The sequence below is a fragment of the Oncorhynchus tshawytscha genome, linkage group LG26 (assembly GCF_018296145.1).
Source record: "Oncorhynchus tshawytscha isolate Ot180627B linkage group LG26, Otsh_v2.0, whole genome shotgun sequence".
In the NCBI taxonomy this organism is placed as follows: Eukaryota; Metazoa; Chordata; class Actinopteri; order Salmoniformes; family Salmonidae; genus Oncorhynchus; species Oncorhynchus tshawytscha.
This window is the reverse complement of record NC_056454.1, coordinates 19,964,014-19,987,029: the sequence shown is the minus strand read 5'-3', so window position 1 is coordinate 19,987,029 and position 23,016 is coordinate 19,964,014. Positions and strand designations below refer to the sequence as shown.

The following is a 23,016-nucleotide window of genomic DNA, read 5'->3' as shown; positions in this document are numbered from 1 at the left end:
AGAAATAAAAATGAGAAATATATATATATATATATATATATATTTTAAAAAACAGAAATACCTTATTTACATAAGTATTCAGACTCTTTGCTATGAGACTCAAAATTGAGCTCAGGTGCATCCTGTTTTCATTGATCATCCTTGAGATGTTTCTACAACTTGATTGGAGTCATCCTGTGGTAAATTCAATTGATTGGACATGATTTGGAAAGGCACATACCTGTTTATATAAGGTCAGGTGAGCGCATCAGGGAGATGCGCTCACCCTCAACACAGGGGGGCCTCAGGGGTGTGTGCTTAGTCCCCTCCTGTATATATATATATATATATATATATACATTTAAAAAGTAAAGAATTTGCTAAAAAAAATCTAAAAACCAGTTTTTGCTTTGTCATTATGGGGTATTGTGTATAGATTGATGAGGAATTTTTGATTAATCCATTTTAGAAAAAGGCTGTAACGTAACAACATGTGGAAAAAGGGAAGGGGATTTAATAATTTCCAAATGTAGGGAGCATCCTACACATCCACTCATTTTACCACATCCACTTTTTACCTGGCATAGTTCACCACTATAGTACCTTTCATGTCTAATATAAAGACCTTTGATTGTGTCCAAATGTGCTACATGATTCAAACTAAAATGTTGGATCCAACAACCCAACCCTGCAGCGACTGGCCAAATGGATCCTGTTGTGTCTTGGACCATCTAGAAAGCATCACAGTGAACAGAATGATGTGAAGTCATAATCCAATTACAAACATATGGCTATGAATGATAATTTCCTTTGTATGATTTGTATTGAACCTTGAATGGTTATGATTATCACCGTTGTGAGGAAAAGGATTTGAAGGGTTATGAAAATACCATATGTGCCTTGTTGTCTCCACCTGGAAACATTCCAACCCAAGAATTCCTGGAGGGGCTAAAATGAATTCTATATTTGATGATGACATGTGAGCGTGTTGTTTCTGTTATTAGAACTGCAGCACTGTGTGTGAATGTGTGTGTGTGTATGTGTGTGTATGTGTGTGTGTGAATGTGTGTGTGTGTGTGTGTGTGTGTATGTGTGTGTGTGATCATGGCTGCTTGCATTGCCAAACAGCTCATTCATATGCCACTTTTAGGGCAGCCATAAGAACATTGTTAGCGTCAGTGTGACAAGCATTATGTTGCTCCTCTGTCTTGCTGTCAATTCAATCCCCACATAATTATACCCCCAGGTTCACGGCATGGAACTGTGTGCGTGTGCTGATGAAGGAGACACACAGAGAGGAGACAACCAGTGAGGGACAGATCAATCTCTAGAAACAAAGGAAGAGTGTTTTATTATGTTCATGTGTGAAGCAGCCAGTTGTGCTGTCAGCGGAGAGCTGCATTAAAAAGTCCTCAGACCAGTAAATCGTATGATTTCATAGGGGAGGGTACAGTTTGAGGCCATAGCGAAGAACAAAGGCATTTCAGAGGAGTGAGTGTGAGTGAGTGTGAGTGAGTGTGTGTGTGTGTGCGCCTGTGTGTTTGTGTCCATTCCACTCTATTCCAAAATGTAACCCTCCCCCATACCTTAACCTGCTAGATACAATAGTTAACGCCTGACAAATGCAATGGTTTGGGTCTTAAATGCACTAAAGAGGAACATATCCAGAGTAAAATGATGTTTTTGAACTGTGACTGGTGAGCAGCACAAGACGTACAAGTTCCCTTTCTCAAAGTATCTAACCCCTTGTATTGAAATTACATCATTAGTAAAGTAGTAATACTTACTGATAGCAAAACATGTCAGTAATCATGAACTCTGGCATGATAATAATATTAATAGTTTCAACATCAACAGCAACCATATTGTCAGTTGCACAGAGTATTTAACATAAGCATTGACAGACCATTTCCCTTTAGAGAGCATATGCTACTCCACAAAATGGCTTCGCATCAACAGAATGTCCCTCCGGATACACCACTCTGCTGCCTCTCTGCTGCTGGTCATTTTGTAAGAGTCTATCCTCTGAGAGTCATGTTTTACACAGATAGATGAAAGCGTTTGAGTGTGCTAAATGTGCTAAATGTTTATGGTCTGCCTAGGAGACGGGGCTCCGGTGCAGTTAAAAACAGTTAATACACATACAGCATATATTGTAGGATACATGGCTTGTTCTGTCCCATGCTGCTTTTAAAGGCCCAGTGCAGTCAAAATGTAGTTATCATTGTTATTTCCTGATAGTTGCTGGTTGAAAATACAATCTACACGGACCTTATCAGCGTTTTAGCCGGATAGGAGTTTGGGCTTTCCATGGTGACATCATCATACAGTAAATTGTTTAATAGACCAACATCAAAGAAAGTTCCAAACCTCTCTGCCAATAACAGTTTCCCCCTCCCCACTCAGACCACCCTCAGACAGTCCTAGCAAAATTCTTGCTTGAGAAATAGTTTTTGCTAAAAAGCTATTTTTGATCATTTTAATGTAAATCTGTTACAGTATGGTACTTAATTGTTAACCAAAAAAGTATTTGATATTGATATAAAAATGGCTGATTTGGGCCTTTAATGAAATTTGTTGTTGTGTTGTTGGGAACTGGTGGGTTTTTATGACGTTGGCACCATATCTTTATTGATGCCTGTAATGATGGGTGACTGGTGAGAGAGTGTGTGTAGTAAGAGAAGGGATGTGTGTGTGGATGTGAGTGTGTGCATATGTGTTGTTTTTGCCTGTAATGAGTGGTGAGAGGTTGGCTGAAATCCAAAAAGCAGTTAGTTGTTTACGGTCTAAATTTATGGGAGGGAATGGAGGCTTGTTTGGGATCCGGGGAAATCACATCTACCCTGGATGGATTAGCAGAAATTACTCTTTCAGGGAACCTTGAGGAGCTGATTGTTCTGCTTGTTCTAGACACACAGAATTGGGGATCAGGGTTCCTAATTGGTCATCGGTTGGGGACTGAGCCACTGGAAGAGGAATAGGAACCCAGGTCTCAGAGTCTTGCAGTTGGATCCAGACTGACAGGTAGGGAATTTAGGATTTTAAAAAAAGCAGTTTGATAAAGAGTCACGAGAATTAAGGTTCTCATGACTGACTTCTCAGTCAGGCCGAGAAACACAAGTAGAACCATGAAATTGTACATGGGGTTCCTCAATGGTTCTTAAATCCCCCTCCCCAATATCCCTGTTCCCAAAGTCCAGGGCTCCTCTCCTTGTACATTTATGGTCAGATAGCAGTTGGGGCACTGGAGTCGTTATCGCCAACAGCCATGATGGTTCTATATGTGTCCATGGGTTGGGCCTAGACTCACAGGTTTTAGAGTTCGATAGGGTGCTAAGGGTTCCACTACTTGCAGATGACGGCCAGCGGAGATGTTAGGGCTCTTGAATCATCATACAGGGACAAAAACACTGTCCTGTTCCATTGGTCAGGTCTAGACTCACGGGTTCTACAAAGGTGTGGGTTCTTCAAGTTCTCGAGTTCTAAGATTCCACTCCTTACAGCTGCAGACTCACAGGGGTAGAAACTCTCAAAGAGCCGGTTCTAGCATTTCTAGAGTTCTAAAGTGTTCTAAAATGTTATTTTCTCTGCTCAGCTGCACTCCTCACAGTTGCAGGCAAGGATGTAGCGGTAGGTGGCGGTGATGCGGGTTCCTCCGGCACAGCGGAGCCTCACAGCCTTCAGCTTGGAGGTGTGGGGCCTGCAGCAGAAACAGGTGCTCTTAAAGGGCTGCTTCAACACCGAACTGAAGGAGATGAGAGGGTCGGAGCGGGACGTGTGGCTGCAGTGGCCCTCACACCGAGCCAGCAACACCATCTGGATAGGAGAAGAGGAGGGGGGAGGAGGAGAGGAAAGGGAAAGATTGGAGGAGTGAGGGGAGAGGGGAGAAAACGTACACTTAAAGGGAGTTTAGAAAACAATAAAGTTATGTTATCCTATTCAAGGAGCTGATGTCTATATACTATAGTTCATGTCACAGTCGGGCTTTGTATTCTCTACTGTAATCTACAGCCTGTAGTATAACTCCCAGTCTGTGGCCTTGCGCCTGCTGTGATAGGAGTCAGGCTGGAAAGCTCAGGGTTAGTCACATGCACACGCACACGCACACACACACACACACACACACACACGCACGTAAATCACATAGTAATTTCGCCTGAGACTTGTGTTAGCTCCCTGAGCTCTCAGCAGGCTAACAGCAGTGACACAAACACACAGTATCATATCATAATGAGTGATCTTGTTAATTACTAATGATTCAGGACTCCATCCTTTCCGTGTGTTTGTCTGTCAGAAGAACACCACACTGCAGAACATGGCTGACCCTTTTCTTTGTGTTCTAATGATCCTCATCTAGAGGTGATGGCCACTTTCCATTGCACACACACACACACACACACACGCGCGCACGCGCACACACACATGCACACCCTCTGATGCCTCAACAGTGAATCTCTCTCAAACACACTTACCAGTACACACCCACAAACACACATACACACACACACATTGCTGTCGTGTCCGCAAGTGGACTCCTGTGTCATGTTCCCTGTCAGCTGCCTCGCGTCGCCACCGATGTCACCGTCTCTTACAATAGCTCATCTGGGGCCAGGGGATATGGATATCTTTCTGTCTCTCGTTCTCTCTCTCTCTGTTTCTCTCTCTCTGTCTTTCTCTCCCTCTGGATATAGCCTGTCTGTGGATAGGGGATATGACACACACACACTTGCCGGCGACGACTGCAAGGGAGTTAGCAGCCACTTTAGGAACGTGTCCTCATTACAATAGCTGAGGACTAGACAGTGAGCTATCAGCTAGGAAGAGTTTTAGGTATTTTCACAGAGAGAGGTTGGAAGCCTTTGTGTGTGTTTGGAGGGGGGAGAAGAGGGGAGAATGGGCAGAGGAGGATGGAGATTCAGAAGACCATGGTAAGTTGACAGCTGGGCTGCAGATCAAGGCTCCTTCCCCTTGCAAAAACCTTCCCCCTTCCCAGTCAAACTTACAGATACACATGCACCTACATAGGCACTGTTGCATACTGTGCATTCGGAAAGTATTCAGACCCCTTCCTATTTTCCACATTTTGTTACGTTACAGCCTTATTCTAAAATGGATTCACTTCATGTTTGTCCTCATCAATCTACACACAATACCCTATAATGACAAAGCAAAAACTGGTTTTTAGAAATGTTTGCAAATTTATTTTTAAAAAATTTAAAAAACAGAAATATCTTATTTACATAAGTATTCAGACCCTTCGCTATGAGACTCGAAATTGAGCTCAGGAGCATCCTGTTTCCATTGATCATCCTTGAGATGTTTCTACAACTTGATCGGAGTCCAAAGGGTGGTAAATTAAATTGATTGGACATGATTTGGAAAGGCACACACCTGTCTATATAAGGTCCCACAGTTGACAGTGCATATTAGAGCAAAAACAAGTCATGAGGTCGAAGGAATTGTCCATAGACTTCCGAGACAGGATTGTGTTGCTGCATTGATCTGGGGAAGGGTACCCAAACATTTATGCAGCATTGAAGGTCCTCAAGAACACAGTGGCCTCCATCATTCTTAAATGGAAGAAGTTTGGAACCACAAGACTCTTCCTAAAGCTGGCTGCCCGGCCAAACTGAGCAATCGTGGGAGAAGGGCCTTGGTCAGGGAGATGACCAATGACCCGATGGTCACTCTGAGAGAGCTCCAGAGTTCCTCTGTGGAGATGGGAGTTTCGTCAGGATCGAGGGAAAGATGAACGGAGCAAAGTACAGAGAGATCCTTGATGAAAACCTGCTCCAGAGCGCTCAGGACCTCAGACTGGGGTGAAGATTCACCTTCCAACAGGACAACCACCCTAAGCACACAGCCTAGACAACACAGAAGAGGCTTCGGAACAAGTCTCTGAATGTCCTTGAATGGCCCTGCCAGAGCCTGGACCCGATCGAACATCTCTGGAGAGAACTGAAAATAGCTGTGCAGCGACGCTCTCCATCCAACCTGACAAAACTTGAGAGGGTCTGCAGAGAAGAATGGGAGAAACTCCCCAAATATAGGTGTGCCAAGCTTGTAGCGTCATACCCAAGAAGACTTGAGGTTGTAATCGCTACCAAAGGTGCTTCAAGAAAGTACTGAGTGAAGGGTCTGAATACTTATGTAAATGTCATATTTCCTTTTTTTATTTTGAATACATCTGCAAAAAAAAAAAAAAACTGGTTTTGCTTTGTCATTATCTATGTATTGTGTGTACATTGACTGAACCCCCCCCCATTTTAATCCATTTCAGAATAAGGCTGTAACGTAACATGTGTAAAATGCACTGTATATGTGGGACAGAGAGAGGTCCTCCTCCACAAACAGTCCCCTAGGAACCCCTGTGTCACCCAGCCCTAAGCCCAACAAGGGATCACTTACACTCATTAACAGCAGGAACTGTCACTATCACTCACTCCTCACTCCTCACTACAGATCCTCAGTGTCAAACCATGGACTGCATGTTGTATAGTCCACATGCCTTATACCTCAGAAAGGGAGCAGAAAACTCCATCATATGTTACTCAGCACCTGTTTGCCACACTCTTTTTCTCGCTTCTCTCTGTCTCCCTTACTCATTTTTCTCTTTCCCTCTCCACCCCTCTTCTTTCTATCTTTCTATTCTTTGTTTCTATTAGACCTCTCTCTCACCTCTCTATTTGTCACTGTCTTCCTCTCTCTCTTTCTGTCTCTCTCTCCCTTATCTCTGTCTCTATCTCTCCCCCTCTCTCTTTATCTCTGCCTTCCCCCTGTATCCCCCTGTGTAAGTAAACATTACACAAAAATGTTTCAAAAGAATAGAGACATTTCAAATGTTATGAGCTTGTCAATGACCTTGAAAAGCTAATTTCCTGATGATGGCTCGCCGCTCTTCGTACTTGGCAACTTCCTCCTCCCGACTTCTGCCTTCAATTCATTTCTAACCAACTCTCTCTTTCCCCTCCTTGCCCCTTTTGACTTCACCCTTTCCCGGTTCCCACCCACCCACAAGGCAGGCAATACTCTTGACCTCATCATTACCAGAGGCTGTCCGCCTACTAATCTCACTGCAACCCCCCTCCAGGTCTCTGATCACTACTTTGTTTCCTTTTACGTCTCCATTTCCTCCAACCCTAACCACTCAGCCTCTACCCAGATGGTCAGGTGCCGTCGCAATCTTTGCTCTCTCTCTCCTACACTACTCTCTCCTCTTCTATCCTATCATCTCTCCCTTCTGCTAAATCCTTCTCCCTCCTGTCTCCTGATTCTGTCTCTTCAACCCTACTCTCCTCCCTTTTCACATCCTATGACTTGCGCTGTCTTATTTCTTCCCGGAAAGCTCGGGCCTCCCATCCTGCTCCGTGGCTGAGTGTCTAAGCTAAAATGGAGGAAAACTAAACTTCCGGAGGACTTAACATCCTTCCACTCCCTCCTTTCTAACCTTCTCTTCCTTTGTAAAGCCAATTTCTATCAGTTACTCTCATAACTGGTATCCCACAGGGCTCGGTTCTAGGCCCTCTCCTCTTCTCTCTATACACCAGGTCACTCGGCTCCGTCATATCCTCATATGGTCTCTCTTATCATTATTATGCAGATGACACTCAACTACTTTTCTCATTCCCCCTTCTGACACCCAGATGTCGACACGCATCTCTGCGTGATAGCTCAGCTTGGATGTCGGCCCAGACCTCACAGTTATAGGGGGCATGAGGTTATTGTCCCATTTTGTGAATTCTTTGTTGGCGAGTGGACCCCAGACCTCACAGTTATAGAGGGCAATGGATTCTATAACTGATTCAAGTATTTCTAGCCAGATTCTAATTGGGATGATGAATGTTATGTTCCTTTTGATGGCGTAGAAAGCCCTTCTTGCCTTGTCTCTCAGATCGTTCACAGCTTTGGGAAAGTTACCTGTGGTGCTGAACATTGCTGCGGGAACTTGCTTCCATTCAGCCACAAGAGCATTACTGAGGTCTGGCACTGATGTTGGGCGATTAGGCCTGGCAGGCAGTCAGCGTTCTAATTCATCACAAAGGTGTTCGATGGGGTTGTCAAGTTCTTCCACACCGATCTCAACAAACCATTTCTGTATGGACCTCGCTTTGTGAACAGGGGCATTGTCATTCTGAAACAGGAAAGGGCCTTCCCCAAACTGTTGCCACAAAGTTGGATGCACAGAATCATCTAGAGTGTCATTGTATGCTGTAGCGTTAAGATTTCCCATCACTGGAACTAAGGGGCCTAGCCCGAACCATGAAAAACAGCCCCAGACCATTAATCCTCCTTCACCAAACATTACAGTTGGCACTATGCATTCGGGCATCCTCCAAACCCAGATTTGTCCAACGGACTGCCAGATGGTGAAGCATGATTCATCACTCCATAGAATGCGTTTTCACTGCTCCAGAGTCCAATGGTGGCGAGCTTTACACCACTCCAGCTGATATTTGGCATTGCGCATGGTGTTCTTAGGCTTGTGTGTGGCTGCTCGGCCATGGAAACCCATTTCATGAATCCACTTCTATGCTGCTGCTACTCTCTGTTATTATCTATGCATAGTCACTTTAATAACTATACCTACATGTACATATGACCTCAATTACCTTTTTAAAATGTATTTTCTTAACTGCGTTGTCGGTTAAGGCTTGTAAGTTAGCATTTCACTGTAAGGTCTACACCTGTTGTATTTGGTGCATGTGACAAATCACCTTTGATTTGATTTGATTAGCTCTTCGTGTTGTTGTTTGTGAAGTGTGTTCCAATTTTCCCAGAAGGTGTTCAATTCTATGGATTCTTCGATTACATTGAGCTGGTTTCTGACGTGCTGTTCCTTCTTTTTTCTTAGTGTATTTCTGTGTTGTTTTAGTGTTTTACCATAGTAAAGGTGTAGGCTCAGGTTATCTGTGTTTTTGGTTGGAAATGTTTCTCAATTTCTTTGATAGAGTTTTGCATTCATCAAACCATTTGTAATTGTTGTTAATTTTCTTAGGTTGTTTGCTGGAAATATGGGGGTTTGATAGGGAAGCTGGAAGGTCAAATATACTGTTTAGTCTTTCTACTGCCAAGTTCACACCTTCACTATTGCAGTGAAACATTTTGTCCAGGGAGTTGTCGAAAAGGGATTGGATATTTTGATGCCAAAATGTTTTTTGGTAGATTTCTACACTACTTTCCTTTCATCTATTGCATTTCTTAATAGTCTGCAGTTTGTTGGGCTTTGATGCCTCTTGGTTGGGTATTGCTCTTTTCAAGTAGACTGTGATTTTGCTGTGATCTTATAAAGGTGTCAGTGGGGTGATTATGAACACTCTGAGAGACTGGGTTGAGGTCGGTGATAAAGTCATCTACAGTACCATTGCAAAGGGATGAGTTGTAGGAGTCCCCTCGAAGCCTACCATTGACTATGTACAGACCCAGCGTGCAACAGAGCTGTAGGAGTTGTGACAATTTTTTTGGGGCTGTTTTGTCGTAGTTGTGTCTAGGGGGGCATATTTGGGAGGGAATGCTGTCACCTCCAGGTAGGTGCTTGTCCCCCTGTGAGGATGTCTGGTTCTTGTCCAGTTCTGGCATGTGCCTTGCGCTGCTGTGGTCTGAATGTAGGTCTGTTACTTCTGTGTGAGGTGCTTGGACTGCGGTTGAGGGCCATGTCTTTCAGGGTCCTTGCAAAAGTAGGGACTGCTGCTTTGTAAAGGTGGACCTGGTCTTATAGGCTGTTCAGGTCCAGGGTGGAGTGGTGGGCCAGGTAAGCATTTGGTTTTGAGGTATTTTTTCATGGTAGCAGTGTGGAGATAACCACTTGTGCATTGGGGAAAGTGGAATAAACTTTTTCAATATCTCCCTTTCCTGCTGTAGTCACCCTTTCCTGCTGTAGTCACCCTTTACTGCTGTAGTCACCCTTTCCTGCTGTAGCCACTCTTTCCTGCTGTAGTCTCCCTTTCCTGCTGTAGTCACCCTTTCCTGCTGTAGTCACCCTTTCCTGCTGTAGTCACTCTTTCCTGCTGTAGTCTCCCTTTCCTGCTGTAGTCACCCTTTCCTGCTGTAGTCTCCCTTTCCTGCTGTAGTCACCCTTTCCTGCTGTAGTCACTCTTTCCTGCTGTAGTCTCCCTTTCCTGCTGTAGTCACCCTTTCCTGCTGTAGCCACCCTTTCCTGCTGTAGTCACCCTTTCCTGCTGTAGTTACCCTTTCCTGCTGTAGTCACCCTTTCCTGCTGCCCCCCCACCCCCGACCCTGCCTGGTCTGGTCTAGGTGAGTCATGCGGGCCACACTGCAGACATTTGCTACTCTCTCTGTGGGGGCTCATTTTAATTTTGGCCTAGGTGAGGAACTCACACAGAGAGACTGCACTTATTGAACAGACTGCATTTATCTACCTCTGCCAGGGGTCAGAGAGAGAGAGAGAGAGAGAGAACATTGTTACAACACTGTAGATAGACATAATATGACATTTGAAATGTCTTTATTCTTTTTGAACTTCTGTTACTTTAGTTTATTATCCACTTGCTTTGGCAATGTTAACATATGTTTCCCATGCCAATAAAGCCCTTAAATTGAAATGAAATTGAATTGAGAGAGCGAGAGATAAATACATAGACAGTGAACAATAAATGAGAGAGAGCGAGAGGGAGAAATACCTACTTGTTAGAGAGAGCAGACAGACTTTTGGCTGTGTTTTCCCTGTCTGTAGTCCCAGGGGTCTGGTTTGGAGGTTTGAAGCAGATTTCTGTTCTGATATTTATCATGTAAAACATCCTGTAAAACCTCTGGACTGGCGCTGTTATCTAAAACAGCTTGTTAGCAGGAACACTGGGGATGAATGACAGGATTGGCTTACAGTGTGTGTGTGTGTGTGTGTGTGTGTGTGTGTGTGTGTGTGTGTGTGTGTGTGTGTGTGTGTGTGTGTGTGTGTGTGTGTGTGTGTGTGTGTGTGTGTGTGAGTGTGTGTGTGTGTGTGTGTGAGTGTGTGTGTGTGTGTGTGTGTGTGTGTGTGTGTGTGTGTGTGAGTGTGTGTGTGTGTGTGTGTGTGTGTGTGTGTGTGTGAGTGTGTGTGTGCGTGTGTGTGTGTGTGTGTGTGTGTGTGTGTGTGTGTGTGTGTGTGTGTGTGTGTGTGTGTGTGTGTGTGTGTGAGTGTGTGTGTGTGTGTGTGTGTGTGTGTGTGTGTGTGTGAGTGTGTGTGTGTGTGTGTGTGTGTGTGTGTGTGTGTGAGTGTGTGTGTGTGCGTGCGTGCGCCCACACGTGTGTTTTGACTTACAGGGAGATCTGACCTCCTTTATCGTTATGTATCTGCTCGTGTATCTGTGTGTGAGAGAGCGTGTGTGTGCACATGCTAGTGTGTTTGTGTGCACATTAGGCCGGCTTACCTTGGAGTTACACTTGTAGATGGGGTGTGTGATGGTCTCTACGAAGTGATGCCTCATACAGCGGTCTGGGTCTGTGTCTCCCAGGTGTGTGCTGTGTCCGTTCTCTGCCTTACTGCTGCTGGCATGCACTACCACCAGTAGGGGGCAGAAAACCAGCAACAGCACCAGCCCTGAGGAGGGAGAGAGGGGAGCTGAGGGGCGCATACTGGGGCCAGGGAGTGCTGGGGTGGGTGGGACAGGAGTTAGGGGGTAGTGGGGTAAAGTCCAAGAGGCACGGAGGAACTTTAGAGGTGACACAAAGAGGGAGAAAGAGGGACACCCTCTGTCTTTGTCTCTGTCCACTTGTTTTTTTGTCTGTTTGTCCGTTTGTCTCTCTTCTCGCTGGGAGTGACTTTTCTTTCTTTTCTTCTGTCTCGTTCTTGTTCTCTTTACTGATGTGAAAAAGTGAGGCTGTCCCTTGTCCTCGCTCTAATGGAATTGGCGTGGAGCTCCTAGCCCAATGTGCTGCTGCAGTCTGGTCTGTGGATCGTCACACCGGACCATATCGCCTGCCTGTGTGTCTGGATCTGGGGATAGGGGGAAATAATAAAGGGAGGGTAGATGGGTCAACTCTATTGTTTAAAGCACCTTACATATTTCACCTCTAATCGAGGAGTGATTTAGACCTGGGACACCAGGTGAGTGGAATCCCTGACTGATCAGTGGTATGAATCAATCTTTTTACTGAGGAGAGAGAAAATCATAAGAGCTCTGAACCTTGAGTTACGCTATAAATATGCCCACGTTGCACTTTTCCTTGGCTCCTCATAGACTATGCAGGGAATGCATTGTTTCCAAACATTTGTGATTTGGTTCATACAAATGTTACAGTAGCTATCTAAGTTTTGTTGCGGGATATGGTTGGATCTGAATGGATTTCACAGCTATTTGTGTTTTCCAATCCTTTCTAGTATTTGAAGAACTTCCGCTCCCACAGATCTCGTCTGGTACAACTCATATTGCTTCGTTTTTGTTGTTGATGTAATATTGCCCGTTATAATATGGCATTTCCACTAAGCATCTGACGTTACAGCCTTATTCTGAAATTGATTCAACTGTTTTTTTCCTCATCAATTTTCACACAATACCCCATAATGACAAAGGAAAAACAGGTTTTTATTAATTGTTGCTAATTTATAAAAAAAATGTAAAAAATACTGGAAAAAGGGAAGGGGTCTGAATACTTTCCGAATGCACTGTGTGTGTGTGTGTGTGTGTGTGTGTGTGTGTGTGTGTGTGTATGAGAGCCAGTTTCATCATAACGCTTGATGGTTTTTGCGACTGCAAAATATATATGCAAAGATATATATATACATATATATATATATATATATATATATATATATATATATATAAAAACACCACCGGTCAAAAGTTTTAGAACACCTAATCATTCAAGGGTTTTTCTTAATTTTGACTATTCATAGTGAAGACATCAAAACTATGAAATAACACATATGGAATCACAAAGTAACCAAAAAAGTGTTGATGAGGTAGTCACCTGGAATGCATCTTAATTAACAGGTGTGCCTTCTTAAAAGTTCCTTTGAGGAATTTCTTTCTTCTTAATGCTTTTGAGTCAATCAGTGTTGTGACAAGGTAGAGGGGGTATACAGAAGACAGCCCTATTTGGTCAAATACCATGTCTATATTATTTCAAGAACAGCTCAAGTAAGCGAAGAGTCCATCATTATTCAAGATATAAAGGTCAGTCAATACAGAACATTTCAATTCATTTGAAAGTTTCTTCAAGTGCAGTCGCAAAAACCGTCAAGCACTATGATGAAACTGGCTTCCATATGTGTTATTTCATCGTTTTCATGTTTTCACTATTATTTTACAATGTAGAAAATAGTAAAACATAAAGAAAAACCCTTGAGTGGGTGTGTCCAAACTTCTGACTGGTTTGAGTGGCCTTTTAATACGGGATGTTGTTTATGTGATTGCTGCAAAAAGATTTGCCTCTTGAGGATGTTAAAGTTTTCTGAATCAGAATTGGATGATGATGATGATGATGACGACTACGATAATAGCTATGATAACTATGACAATGATGTTAACTATGATAACCATGACAACTATGACAACGAGGACAGTGATTACACCAGTTGCTATGCCAGCCAGGTATGTGTGATATTAAAATAACTGTGATAAACAACTGTGAAGGCTGGCTGTCTGAGAGGTAGAGCCAGGCTGCCAGTGCTCCCCTCAGTAAGAACAGATTGTGATGTCTGCTGTGCTGCATAAACCATGTAGCAGCACATGTTACTGGCCAGCTAAACATCTTAGGGAGTATTTATTTTAACAGGACAACTGATACTTCTATTCCTAACAGGAGGAATTCTAAAGTTTTTAATGATTCCCTCTAGAAAGAAAAACCCTGGGATGGAGGAATGGAGGAATGGAAGGAGGAATGGAGGGATGGAAGGAATGGAAGGAGGAATGGAGGGATGGAAGGAGGAATGGAAGGAGGGATGGAAGGAAGGTTTTAATTGAACTTAATGCATTCTGGGATTTTGGTACAAATGAGGAAACCCAAGCAGAGTTGTTTAGAAACAAAGAAGAATGCTAAAGAGGGACTTTTGACATAATACAGGGTATTGTTTTGTTATAAATGATAATTTCCTCTTTTGGAGCATGCCAAACCCTACTCTGGAGTTCTGTTACTGAGAGAGTCTCAGGGAAGTGAGCCACGGCCCGCACACACGCACGCACACCCACGCACGCACGCACGCACACACACACACACACACACACACACACACACACACACACACACACACACACACACACACACACCCCCACCTCAACATGCACCACTCCCATCCCCAACACACACCACCCCTGCCTCTCACCAAGCCTATTAGCAAAGCTGCCCCAGCCAATGGAACTGGCCAACACTCTCAACACCAATGCCTTTGTCAGGAGAACCATAAAAAGCAAGGTATCTCGGGGTAAGAAAAGAAAAACATGAATACAGATGAAAATATGTAGCATCTCTGGCAGTGGCTTTGCGGTCATGAGAGAATTTGTTTTAATGAGAAGTCATTCCTGGTGGGGAGGAAAGGGTCTGGCTAGAGGCTGTTTGTGCTTGTATTGGGTTAACTCTCTGTGTAATAAAATAACTGAGTTCTTAGTGTGTGTGTGTGTGTCTGTGTGTGTGTGTGTCTGTATTGGTAGTCAACCCATGCATCACACACCCAAGTGCTCCTGGCTATAGGACCCCCTCTGTCATGCACAGCACATAAACACCAACACACACACACACACACACACACACACACACACACACACACACACACACACACACACACACACACACACACACACACACACACACACACACACACACACACACACACACACACACACACACACACACACACACACACACACACACACAGTCAGTGAAGCTGACACAGGATCTGGCAACAACACAGAGGCCTGTGACGGGTGGTCTGTCACCAACATCATATCCTCACTGACATATTGGCACACACACGATAAAACACACTCGGACGGACAGACGGACAGACACCTGGACGGACAGACAGGCAGTGAGGACAGACAGACACAGACATTAGCCGTGTCAGGAAGCGTCCCCTCCCTGTACCTTGGTTCACCTGCCCCACGCTTCCTGCTGATCTGTTCAGCAGCTCCTGGCCCACCACCGCTAAAGGCTAATAGACATAACATGACCTGATACTATATACACAACCACACACACACACACACACACACACACACACACACACACACACACACTCACACACCTTGTTTATGCTGGACTGCCATCCTCATTTTGTCCCCATTCAGTTCACATTGGGTCAACCCTTGGTATTTTTGTCTGTATGTCTCTCCCTTTCTCACTCTCTTCTTCTCTTTCCACTGCTTTCCTACTTTGCTGTCCCCTGTACCCCTGTACCCCTGTACCCCTGTACCCCTGTACCCTTTGACAGAAATGCAGCTAAACAAAACATCCCTCATATAGCGTTGGGTGTCATTGCCTGTTAGCTGCCAATACTCCACTCCGTAGACAAAACTCATTCACCAGCAATAAACAGGCAACCACACACACCGTAATTCACATTGACAAGCCTCTTAGATCCCACTTAGTCTATATGTGATTGCCAGTCTTATGAGCTTAGTAATCTAGTGACATCAACACATTGTCTCGCAGGGCAGCTAGCGCAGCTAAGACTGGGGGCTTCCAGAACAATATCAGGAGAATGAAGGGCAGGTGTGTGTGTCTATGTGTGTGTGCACATGCACTTGCAGGGGGAACCTTAAATTCCTGAGAATAATGGTTGGGATGAGGAACAAGTGTGTCTGAGTATGTGTGTCTGTGTGTGTGTGTCTGACTCCCCTTAATTGGGGGAGTTGTTTGAGGGCAGAGGGCCCGAGAGGGGTAATGGGCAGACTGTGGTCCTCTCCTCCAACTCCCCCACACCTGCCCAGGACTCATATAACACACCTGCCCAGGACTCATATAACACACCTGCCCAGGACTCATATAACACACCTGCCCAGGACTCATATAACACACCTGCCCAGGACTCATATAACACACCTTCCCAGGACTCATATAACACACCTGCCCAGGACTCATATAACACACCTGCCCAGGACTCATATAACACACCTGCCCAGGACTCATATAACACACCTTCCCAGGACTCATATAACACACCTGCCCAGGATTTATATAACACTGGGTCTACACAAACAACAAGCTGTACCCTCTTCTCTTCACTGCTATTGATACTACGTAATGCCCAACAAGGTCTCACGGTGTGACTTCAATAAAAACATCAGATTTATACGGTTAAGTTTAGGCATTCATTCTGAATGGTCAAGAGTGAGGGTTAAGGATTAGGATAGAGTACTTAAAAAAGGTGAGTGCCTAGAACTGGGAGCCTCTGGGCCTCTCTGGGCCTCTCTGGGCCAGAGCTCGCGGCTTACGGTGGGCTGTTGGACAGTAACAGTGTGTGTCACTTCTCCATTCACCTCTCGTCACACCAAACATCTACATTGGCAGCCGAATCCCGTACGGTACAATCGGCTCGTTCATTTTGAATTACACTGAATTTTATTAAAGTAAACAACTCGGTTTTATTTCTATCACAGAAAGTTGCTAAGCATTGCCAGGCTTGATCCGTTGCCCTGCCTGCTGTCATTATTGTTATTATTATGCTGTAACTTTCCGTTTTGAGAAACATTTGATATTGAGAAGCAGTCAGACATGTCTGCTGTTATTGCTGTGGGAAAATACTGTGCACCAAATACAGCTCTTAGTCTGTCTGTCTGTCTGTCTGTCTGTCTGTCTGTCTGTCTGTCTGTCTGTCTGTCTGTCTGTCTGTCTGTCTGTCTGTCTGTCTGTCTGTCTGTCTGTCTGTCTGTCTGTCTGTCCATATGGATGGATAGGAGAGGTTAAGCGAGGGAACGAGGGGATAATGTAGGTTAGGGGGCTGAGAAGAGAGAGAAAGAGGGAGAGGGGGTATACAGTAGGTTGTTGAGGCACTTAAGATATAAGCCCCAGTAATGAGATAGTAAAACTATCAGCCATGTTCCCTCACACAAAACAAGTCCCCTTCAAGTGGGAAGTGGCCAAAACGAGTCCACTTATGAGGAGGGGGGGTCTTAGGGGCACAGGCTGGCTCCAAGAATGAGTTATCCAAAGTCATTATGATTCTCTTCCTAAAACAAGCAATGTTAAGATACAGATTTGGGCAGTCTTATCCCTTCAGGGGCTTCACATCCAGTAGCTGGGAATAGGCTGTCCCTGGACTTGCCATCACACAACAGATTTGAGATTAGGCCCATTCTGGGCCGCCTATTAGCTCTCTGAAGAGGGGTCCTAGTCGTCTTGTTGGCCCATTAGTGCTGAGACATTCCTGACATTCAGGAGCCTAGGGGCCAACCCTCCACTGATACGCATGGAGACCCTTCACCTAGCCCCCCACACACACACACACACACACACAAGCTCGCAGGCATAATGCAAGTACCCCTCACCCTAACCGCAAAAGGCCCTTGACATAATTCTACTAAACACAAACTGTACCCTGTTAGGAGGCTGAACTGGATAAAGTAACAAGCAGCATTGGGTTTAGTAACCCAGTAATAAGTGCAGACAAGTCCCCATTTTAGGGTTCAGCGATGTAATTCCTACCAGTTTCATTTATCTGTACATATCCATTTAGTGTCAACAGGGCACAAAACAAGCCCCACATAGCCCAAAGATATACTATTGATATCCACAGAGAATGCAGTCAATCTCAGGGCTTTGGCTAAATGAAACATTAAGACATAAAACCATCCAAAACATCCCTTTGGGGGAAATAAATAACTTATTAAAGCAGTGAGAAGGAAGAGACGAGATTAGTTTGTTGCGTTTTTCCCATGCTATGGTTGGAGCCACACACACACAGGCACACACACACACACACACACACACACACACACACACACACACACACACACACACACACACACACACACACACACACACACACACACACACACACACACACACACACACACACACACATACTACATACCCACATACACTGAGCTAACTACTGGACCTCCAGTTGACTGCAGACCAGGAGTTTCTGTGCTAAACTGAGGCAGACAGGGGTACTGGATGATTTCACTCACCACATTCCCACCTAGTTTAACTTCACAATATGTGTTGTTGTTGCTGTCAGTGAGTTGTGTTGAGGTAGAAACATCGCTGCTGCCCACCTCTCTTTTGTGTCTTTAGCTGGAGAGGGGAGTCAAATGCTGAGGGATCCTCTCCTCTTTTTCTGTTTGTTTGAAGCATCTCCCTAGGCAACTGCTGCCTGCCAGTGGTACAACTGCAGTGGAGGACAGAGAGTGTTGGGGGAGTTTTTGTAGTAGAAATGTTGTTGTTAGTTATTTTATCTATCTCTTCCCTCTTTATATCCTTCTCTCCCTCTCTAAATTCTGCAGCATCTCCAATTATATTCCTCTATGTACCTCCCCCCTCTCCCTCACTCTGCTTCTCTCCCTCCTTCTGTCTCTCTCCCTCATTCTGTCTCTCTCCCTCACTCTCTCTCTCCCTCACCCTGTCTCTCTACTTCACTCTGTCTCTCCCTCTCTGTCTCTCTCCTTCTGTCTCTCTCCCTCACTCTGTCTCTCTCCCTCTGTCTCTCTCCCTCCCTCTGTTTCTCTCCCTCACTTTGTCTCTCTCCCTCCTTCTGTCTCTCTCCCTCACCCTGTCTCTCTACTTCACTCTGTCTCTCCCTCTGTCTGTCTCTCTCCCTCACTCTGTCTCTCTCCCCCACTCTCTCTCACCCTCACCCTGTCTCTCTCCCTCCCACTGTCTCTCCCTCTGTCTCTCTCCCTCACTCTCTCTCTCCCTCACTCTCTCTCTCCCTCACCCTGTCTCTCTCCCTCCCACTGTCTCTCCCTCCATCTGTCTCTCTCCCTCCCTCTCCCTCCCACTGTACATCAATGTTTTCTGAACACCCTCCTCCATTGTTTCACCAGCTTTTAATAAACTAAAGGGCAGATTCTTTAGGGAGGGGAGGGGTGTGTACACCACACACACACACAGGCACACACACACAGGCACACACACACACACACACACACACACACACACACACACACACACACACACACACACACACAGACACACACACACACACACACACACACACACACACACACACACACACACACACACACACACACACACACACACACACACACAGAGAGAGAGAGACCCATGGCATTCCTCTTACACTACACTAACACCCTTCAAAGCTAAGCCCCTCACTAAATATATCCCCCTGGTAGAGATAAGACAAATAGTGTGGATTTGAGGCCAGTGTTCAGCCAATGACAGGCGGACGTGGGAGCAAGGCTAAGCTAATGTTAGCTTTACAATTTAGGCTTCTCAGAAACACCACTGGCTAGCAAGAGAGAGACAGAGAGAGAGAGAGCGAAGACCTGCAAGTGTGTGTGTGTGTGTGCTTTAGGTGGTCCAGTGCAGCTTTAGGTGGTCCAGTGCACCCCTCTGATCCCGTTAACTTTGCTTTGATCCTGTTAACCTTGCTTTGATCTGAGTGGACCTCCTCATCCTAGGGCTCAGTAGTTAAGACCCTGTAACCCCAGTCACTGTCTGATGATCAAATCTATTGACCTGGACTCTATGTACCCAACAACACCACTCAGGATTCTTTAGACTAATGACACGCCCATTTGATAACATCATACTGAACACAGTGGCAGACACTGTTTTCATACTGAACACAGAAAATGAAGGGCCAAGCTTGAGTAGCGGTGGTGCTGCACTGAATTATAGCCATGTGATGAGCAACCTCAACCTTACCTTTAACAGCCTCTAGTATCAAATGTAGGCTTTCGTCTAGGCTTCAGCTCAGTGGGCTAATGCAGTCTTGAAGGGTGTAGACAGGCCAGATTTGATACCTGGTTGTTTGTACGACTAAAGAAGACCTTACCACAAAGAGCTCTACATCCATCCATCAATCCATCCATCAATCCGTCCATCCATCCATCCATCCATCCGTCCCTCCGTCCGTCCGTCCGTCCGTCCGTCCGTCCGTCCGTCCGTCCGTCCGTCCGTCCGTCCGTCCGTCCGTCTGTCTGTCTGTCTGTCCGTCCGTCCGTCCGTCCGTCTGTTCCACACATTTTCTTCTACAGTCACTATCTGGCACATTGTTTCACTGATAGAATTACATTACTGTGCGTGCAGTGTGTTCATTAGTCAAAGGCACATTCCTGCTACAGTGAGACATAACAAACTGGCCATCTGAGATTCGCCACAGTCCAAATAAATAGACACACACACAGGTGTGCTATGGTGGGAGAACGCAATATCCCCCTCATAGATGGATGGACACACACATGCCTACACGCATGCACGGTATGCACGCACGCACGCACATACAGACACACACACACATCGGTCGGTCTCCACATGTGTCTGGAGAAGTGTGTGACGCTTCAAACACACCTCCGCTCCTCCTACTCCTCTCCAAACAATTCTAGAACAGTCATTTCGCACCACAGAGGACACACACACACACACACTTTTTGCACAACCTGTTTCTCAGTTGGTGTCATTGGCTTCTACTGAAGTGAGATGTCTGGATGGAAGTATGCGTTGTTTCTTTCTCTCTGTCTCTCTCTCTATCCATCACTCTGTCTCTCTCTATCCATCACTCTGTCTCTCTTTCTCTCTCACAACCTCCTTCCATGTCTCAGTGTCTCTCTCTGTCTCACTCTATCTCTCACCACCTCCTTCCATGTCTCTGTGTCTGTCTCTCTGTCTCTCTCTCCCACCTCCTCTCTGTCTATCTCTATATACTGTTTTCCAATCTCTCCCTCTCTCTCTCTCTATCTCCTTGTCTTTCTGTCTGTTTGTCTCCTCCTTCGTGACCCCTCCTCATCTCTGTCTCTCTCTCTGTCTCTGTCTCTGTCTCTCACTGTCTCTCACTGTCTCTCTCTCTCTCTCTCTCTCTCTCTCTCTCTCTCTCTCTCTCTCCCTCTCTCTCTATCTCTCTCTCACACTCTCTGTGTGTTAGATGAAGGTAGTAGTGTAGGAAGGACTGTAACTCATCTATCATATCTACCTACCACAGAGTCCATTATAACTGTCGTCTAGTTCACACACAGCATGAGGCCATAACCCAGTTCTAAACCTGACGCACGCAATCACACAGACCCACACACACACACCACAAATGACATGTCCCTAGGCTACATCATTCACACACAACATACTCACAACATTCACATAAACACACACTCTCCCTCCACACACCACCTTGTACAAACGTCCACATGCACACCTTCTAGTTATGTCATCTTCTATCTGTCTGTCTGTCTGTCTGTCTGTCTGTCTGTCTGTCTGTCTGTCTGTCTGTCTGTCTGTCTGTCTGTCTGTCTGTCTGTCTGTCTGTCTGTCTGTCTGTCTGTCTGTCTGTCTGTCTGTCTGTCTGTCTGTCTGTCTGTCTGTCTGTCTGTCTGTCTGTCTGTCTGTCTGTCTGTCTGTCTGTCTGTCTGTCTGTCTGTCTGTCTGTCTGTCTCCCTAGGCAACTGCTGCCTGCCAGTCCCACAACTGCAGTGGAGGAGATGGAGGTATGGGGGAGTTTTTGTAGGTAGAAATGTTGTTGTCTGTTATTTTTCTCTCTCTTCTCCCTCTTTATATCCTTCTCTCCCTCTCTAAATTCTGCGGCATCGTCGACTCCCTCCCTCCCTCCCTCCCTCCCCCTCCCTCCCTCCCCCTCCCTCCCTCCCTCCCTCCCTCCCTCCCTCCCTCCCTCCCTCCCTCCCCTCCCTCCCTCCCTCCCTCCCTCCCTCTGCCCTACAGTGACATTCTGATGTATATGTCTACCTTCATATTGAGTAATAAAATACTTCCAACAACATTACATAGTTTGTATTACAATATCTACCCATGTGAGTGGTGTAGTATACCACATACCAGTCCACTATGTCATCATCACAGTCCTTAAAGGCTAAATCTGATTTCTGGTCATTTTTACGAGTCATATACAACCATTGATTCTTGAAGAATGTAAATGCTATATCATTAACCAAAACGCAGGGCTTCATTTTGTGTAATAAGTCTTTGGAAACAAACAATGTATAGTTTCAAAACATTTCATTTTGGTTGATGCGTCGATCCTCAGCCCCAGTATGCTTTTAACCAGAACAGTGCCTGAGCACATAGGATAGAAATACCTCAGCAGAGTTGGAGAGAATACATACCTGAGATAGTACTTGGCTGGGTGACTAGGCAATGAGCTGACGCAGCCAGGCAGCATCTAAACCAATTCCTTAACCACCCTTTATTGGTTCTGAACATACTGCTATTATATATAGTCTACCTATTGATGGATGGTATGACAGTACATTCATTTATGTACCTGTGTAGTACATTATAAGCTGAGGCAATCAGTTAAACAATGCTGTTTTTGTAATTATGCTACTTTCAGTTTGAACATGAACCGGTTACTGGTAATATACCTTTTCCATGGAAAATATGATAGCATACTTATTCTGTCTATCTGCATAGGAAATGGCGAAATGGAGCCCCCATGCTTAACTTCACAAATAGAAAATACATAAACCAAGGTATCAACCAGCCTACATTCATTACACTGCTTATCGCCCCATACATGCAGATTACCATGGAATTACAGTTCTTAACAATAAACCAAAGTGCGGAGGACACCCAGTGATCGTAAGCCTCAAATCCAGAGAAGGTGAACAGATCCTGGGTTGCGAGCGAGAGGAGTCCTGGGTCACCTCCAGATCTCTAGTGGTCCATGGTGGTCTTACCTTCAACCGGCCACCGCAGACAGAAAGACAGGAATATCCAACAGCTGCGGCTGATCGGACACAGCCAGTGGAGTCTCCCTTCCACAATCTCTTTTCAATACCTCTGTCCCCCCGTTCACTTGCTCCCCTTCTCTCTTCGTCTCTCTCACACAGACTTGCGCTGGCTGATCGTGTGAGCTCTGCTCTCCCCCTCGCTCTTTCATTCGCTCACTCTGTCTCTCTCTGCTCTCCCTCCCTCTCGTTCTGCTCACTCAGTCACTCACTCATTCTCTCTCTCTCTCCCTCTCTCTCTCTC

General features: G+C 45.3%; 1 protein-coding gene across 2 annotated transcripts; it reads right to left on the bottom strand.

The window, feature by feature from the left end:
• Positions 1-1,307: 1,307 nt before the first annotated feature.
• LOC112225323 (norrin cystine knot growth factor NDP) lies at positions 1,308-22,956 on the bottom strand. Of its 2 annotated transcripts, XM_042306982.1 has the most exons (4): positions 22,722-22,956; positions 18,129-18,241; positions 11,343-11,908; positions 1,308-3,795 (listed from the first exon to the last, which is right to left on the bottom strand). In XM_042306982.1, the coding sequence occupies exons 3-4, from the start codon at positions 11,544-11,546 to the stop codon at positions 3,571-3,573; spliced, it is 429 nt and encodes a 142-aa protein (XP_042162916.1). In that variant the 5' UTR covers positions 11,547-11,908; positions 18,129-18,241; positions 22,722-22,956; the 3' UTR covers positions 1,308-3,570. The 2 variants fall into 2 exon arrangements, with proteins under 2 accessions (XP_042162916.1, XP_024244925.1); XM_024389157.2 differs by lacking the exon at positions 18,129-18,241.
• Positions 22,957-23,016: the final 60 nt, after the last annotated feature.

What these genes read in the sequence shown, in the direction of transcription:
- LOC112225323 (XM_042306982.1), bottom strand. Translation starts at nt 11,546, where the DNA reads ATGCGCCCCTCAGCTCCCCTCTCTCCCTCCTCAGGGCTGGTGCTGTTG. An exon ending in TCTACAAGTGTAACTCCAAG is followed by an intron (nt 3,796 to 11,342) that starts GTAAGCCGGCCT and finishes TCTCCTATCCAG; the next exon opens with ATGGTGTTGCTGGCTCGGTG.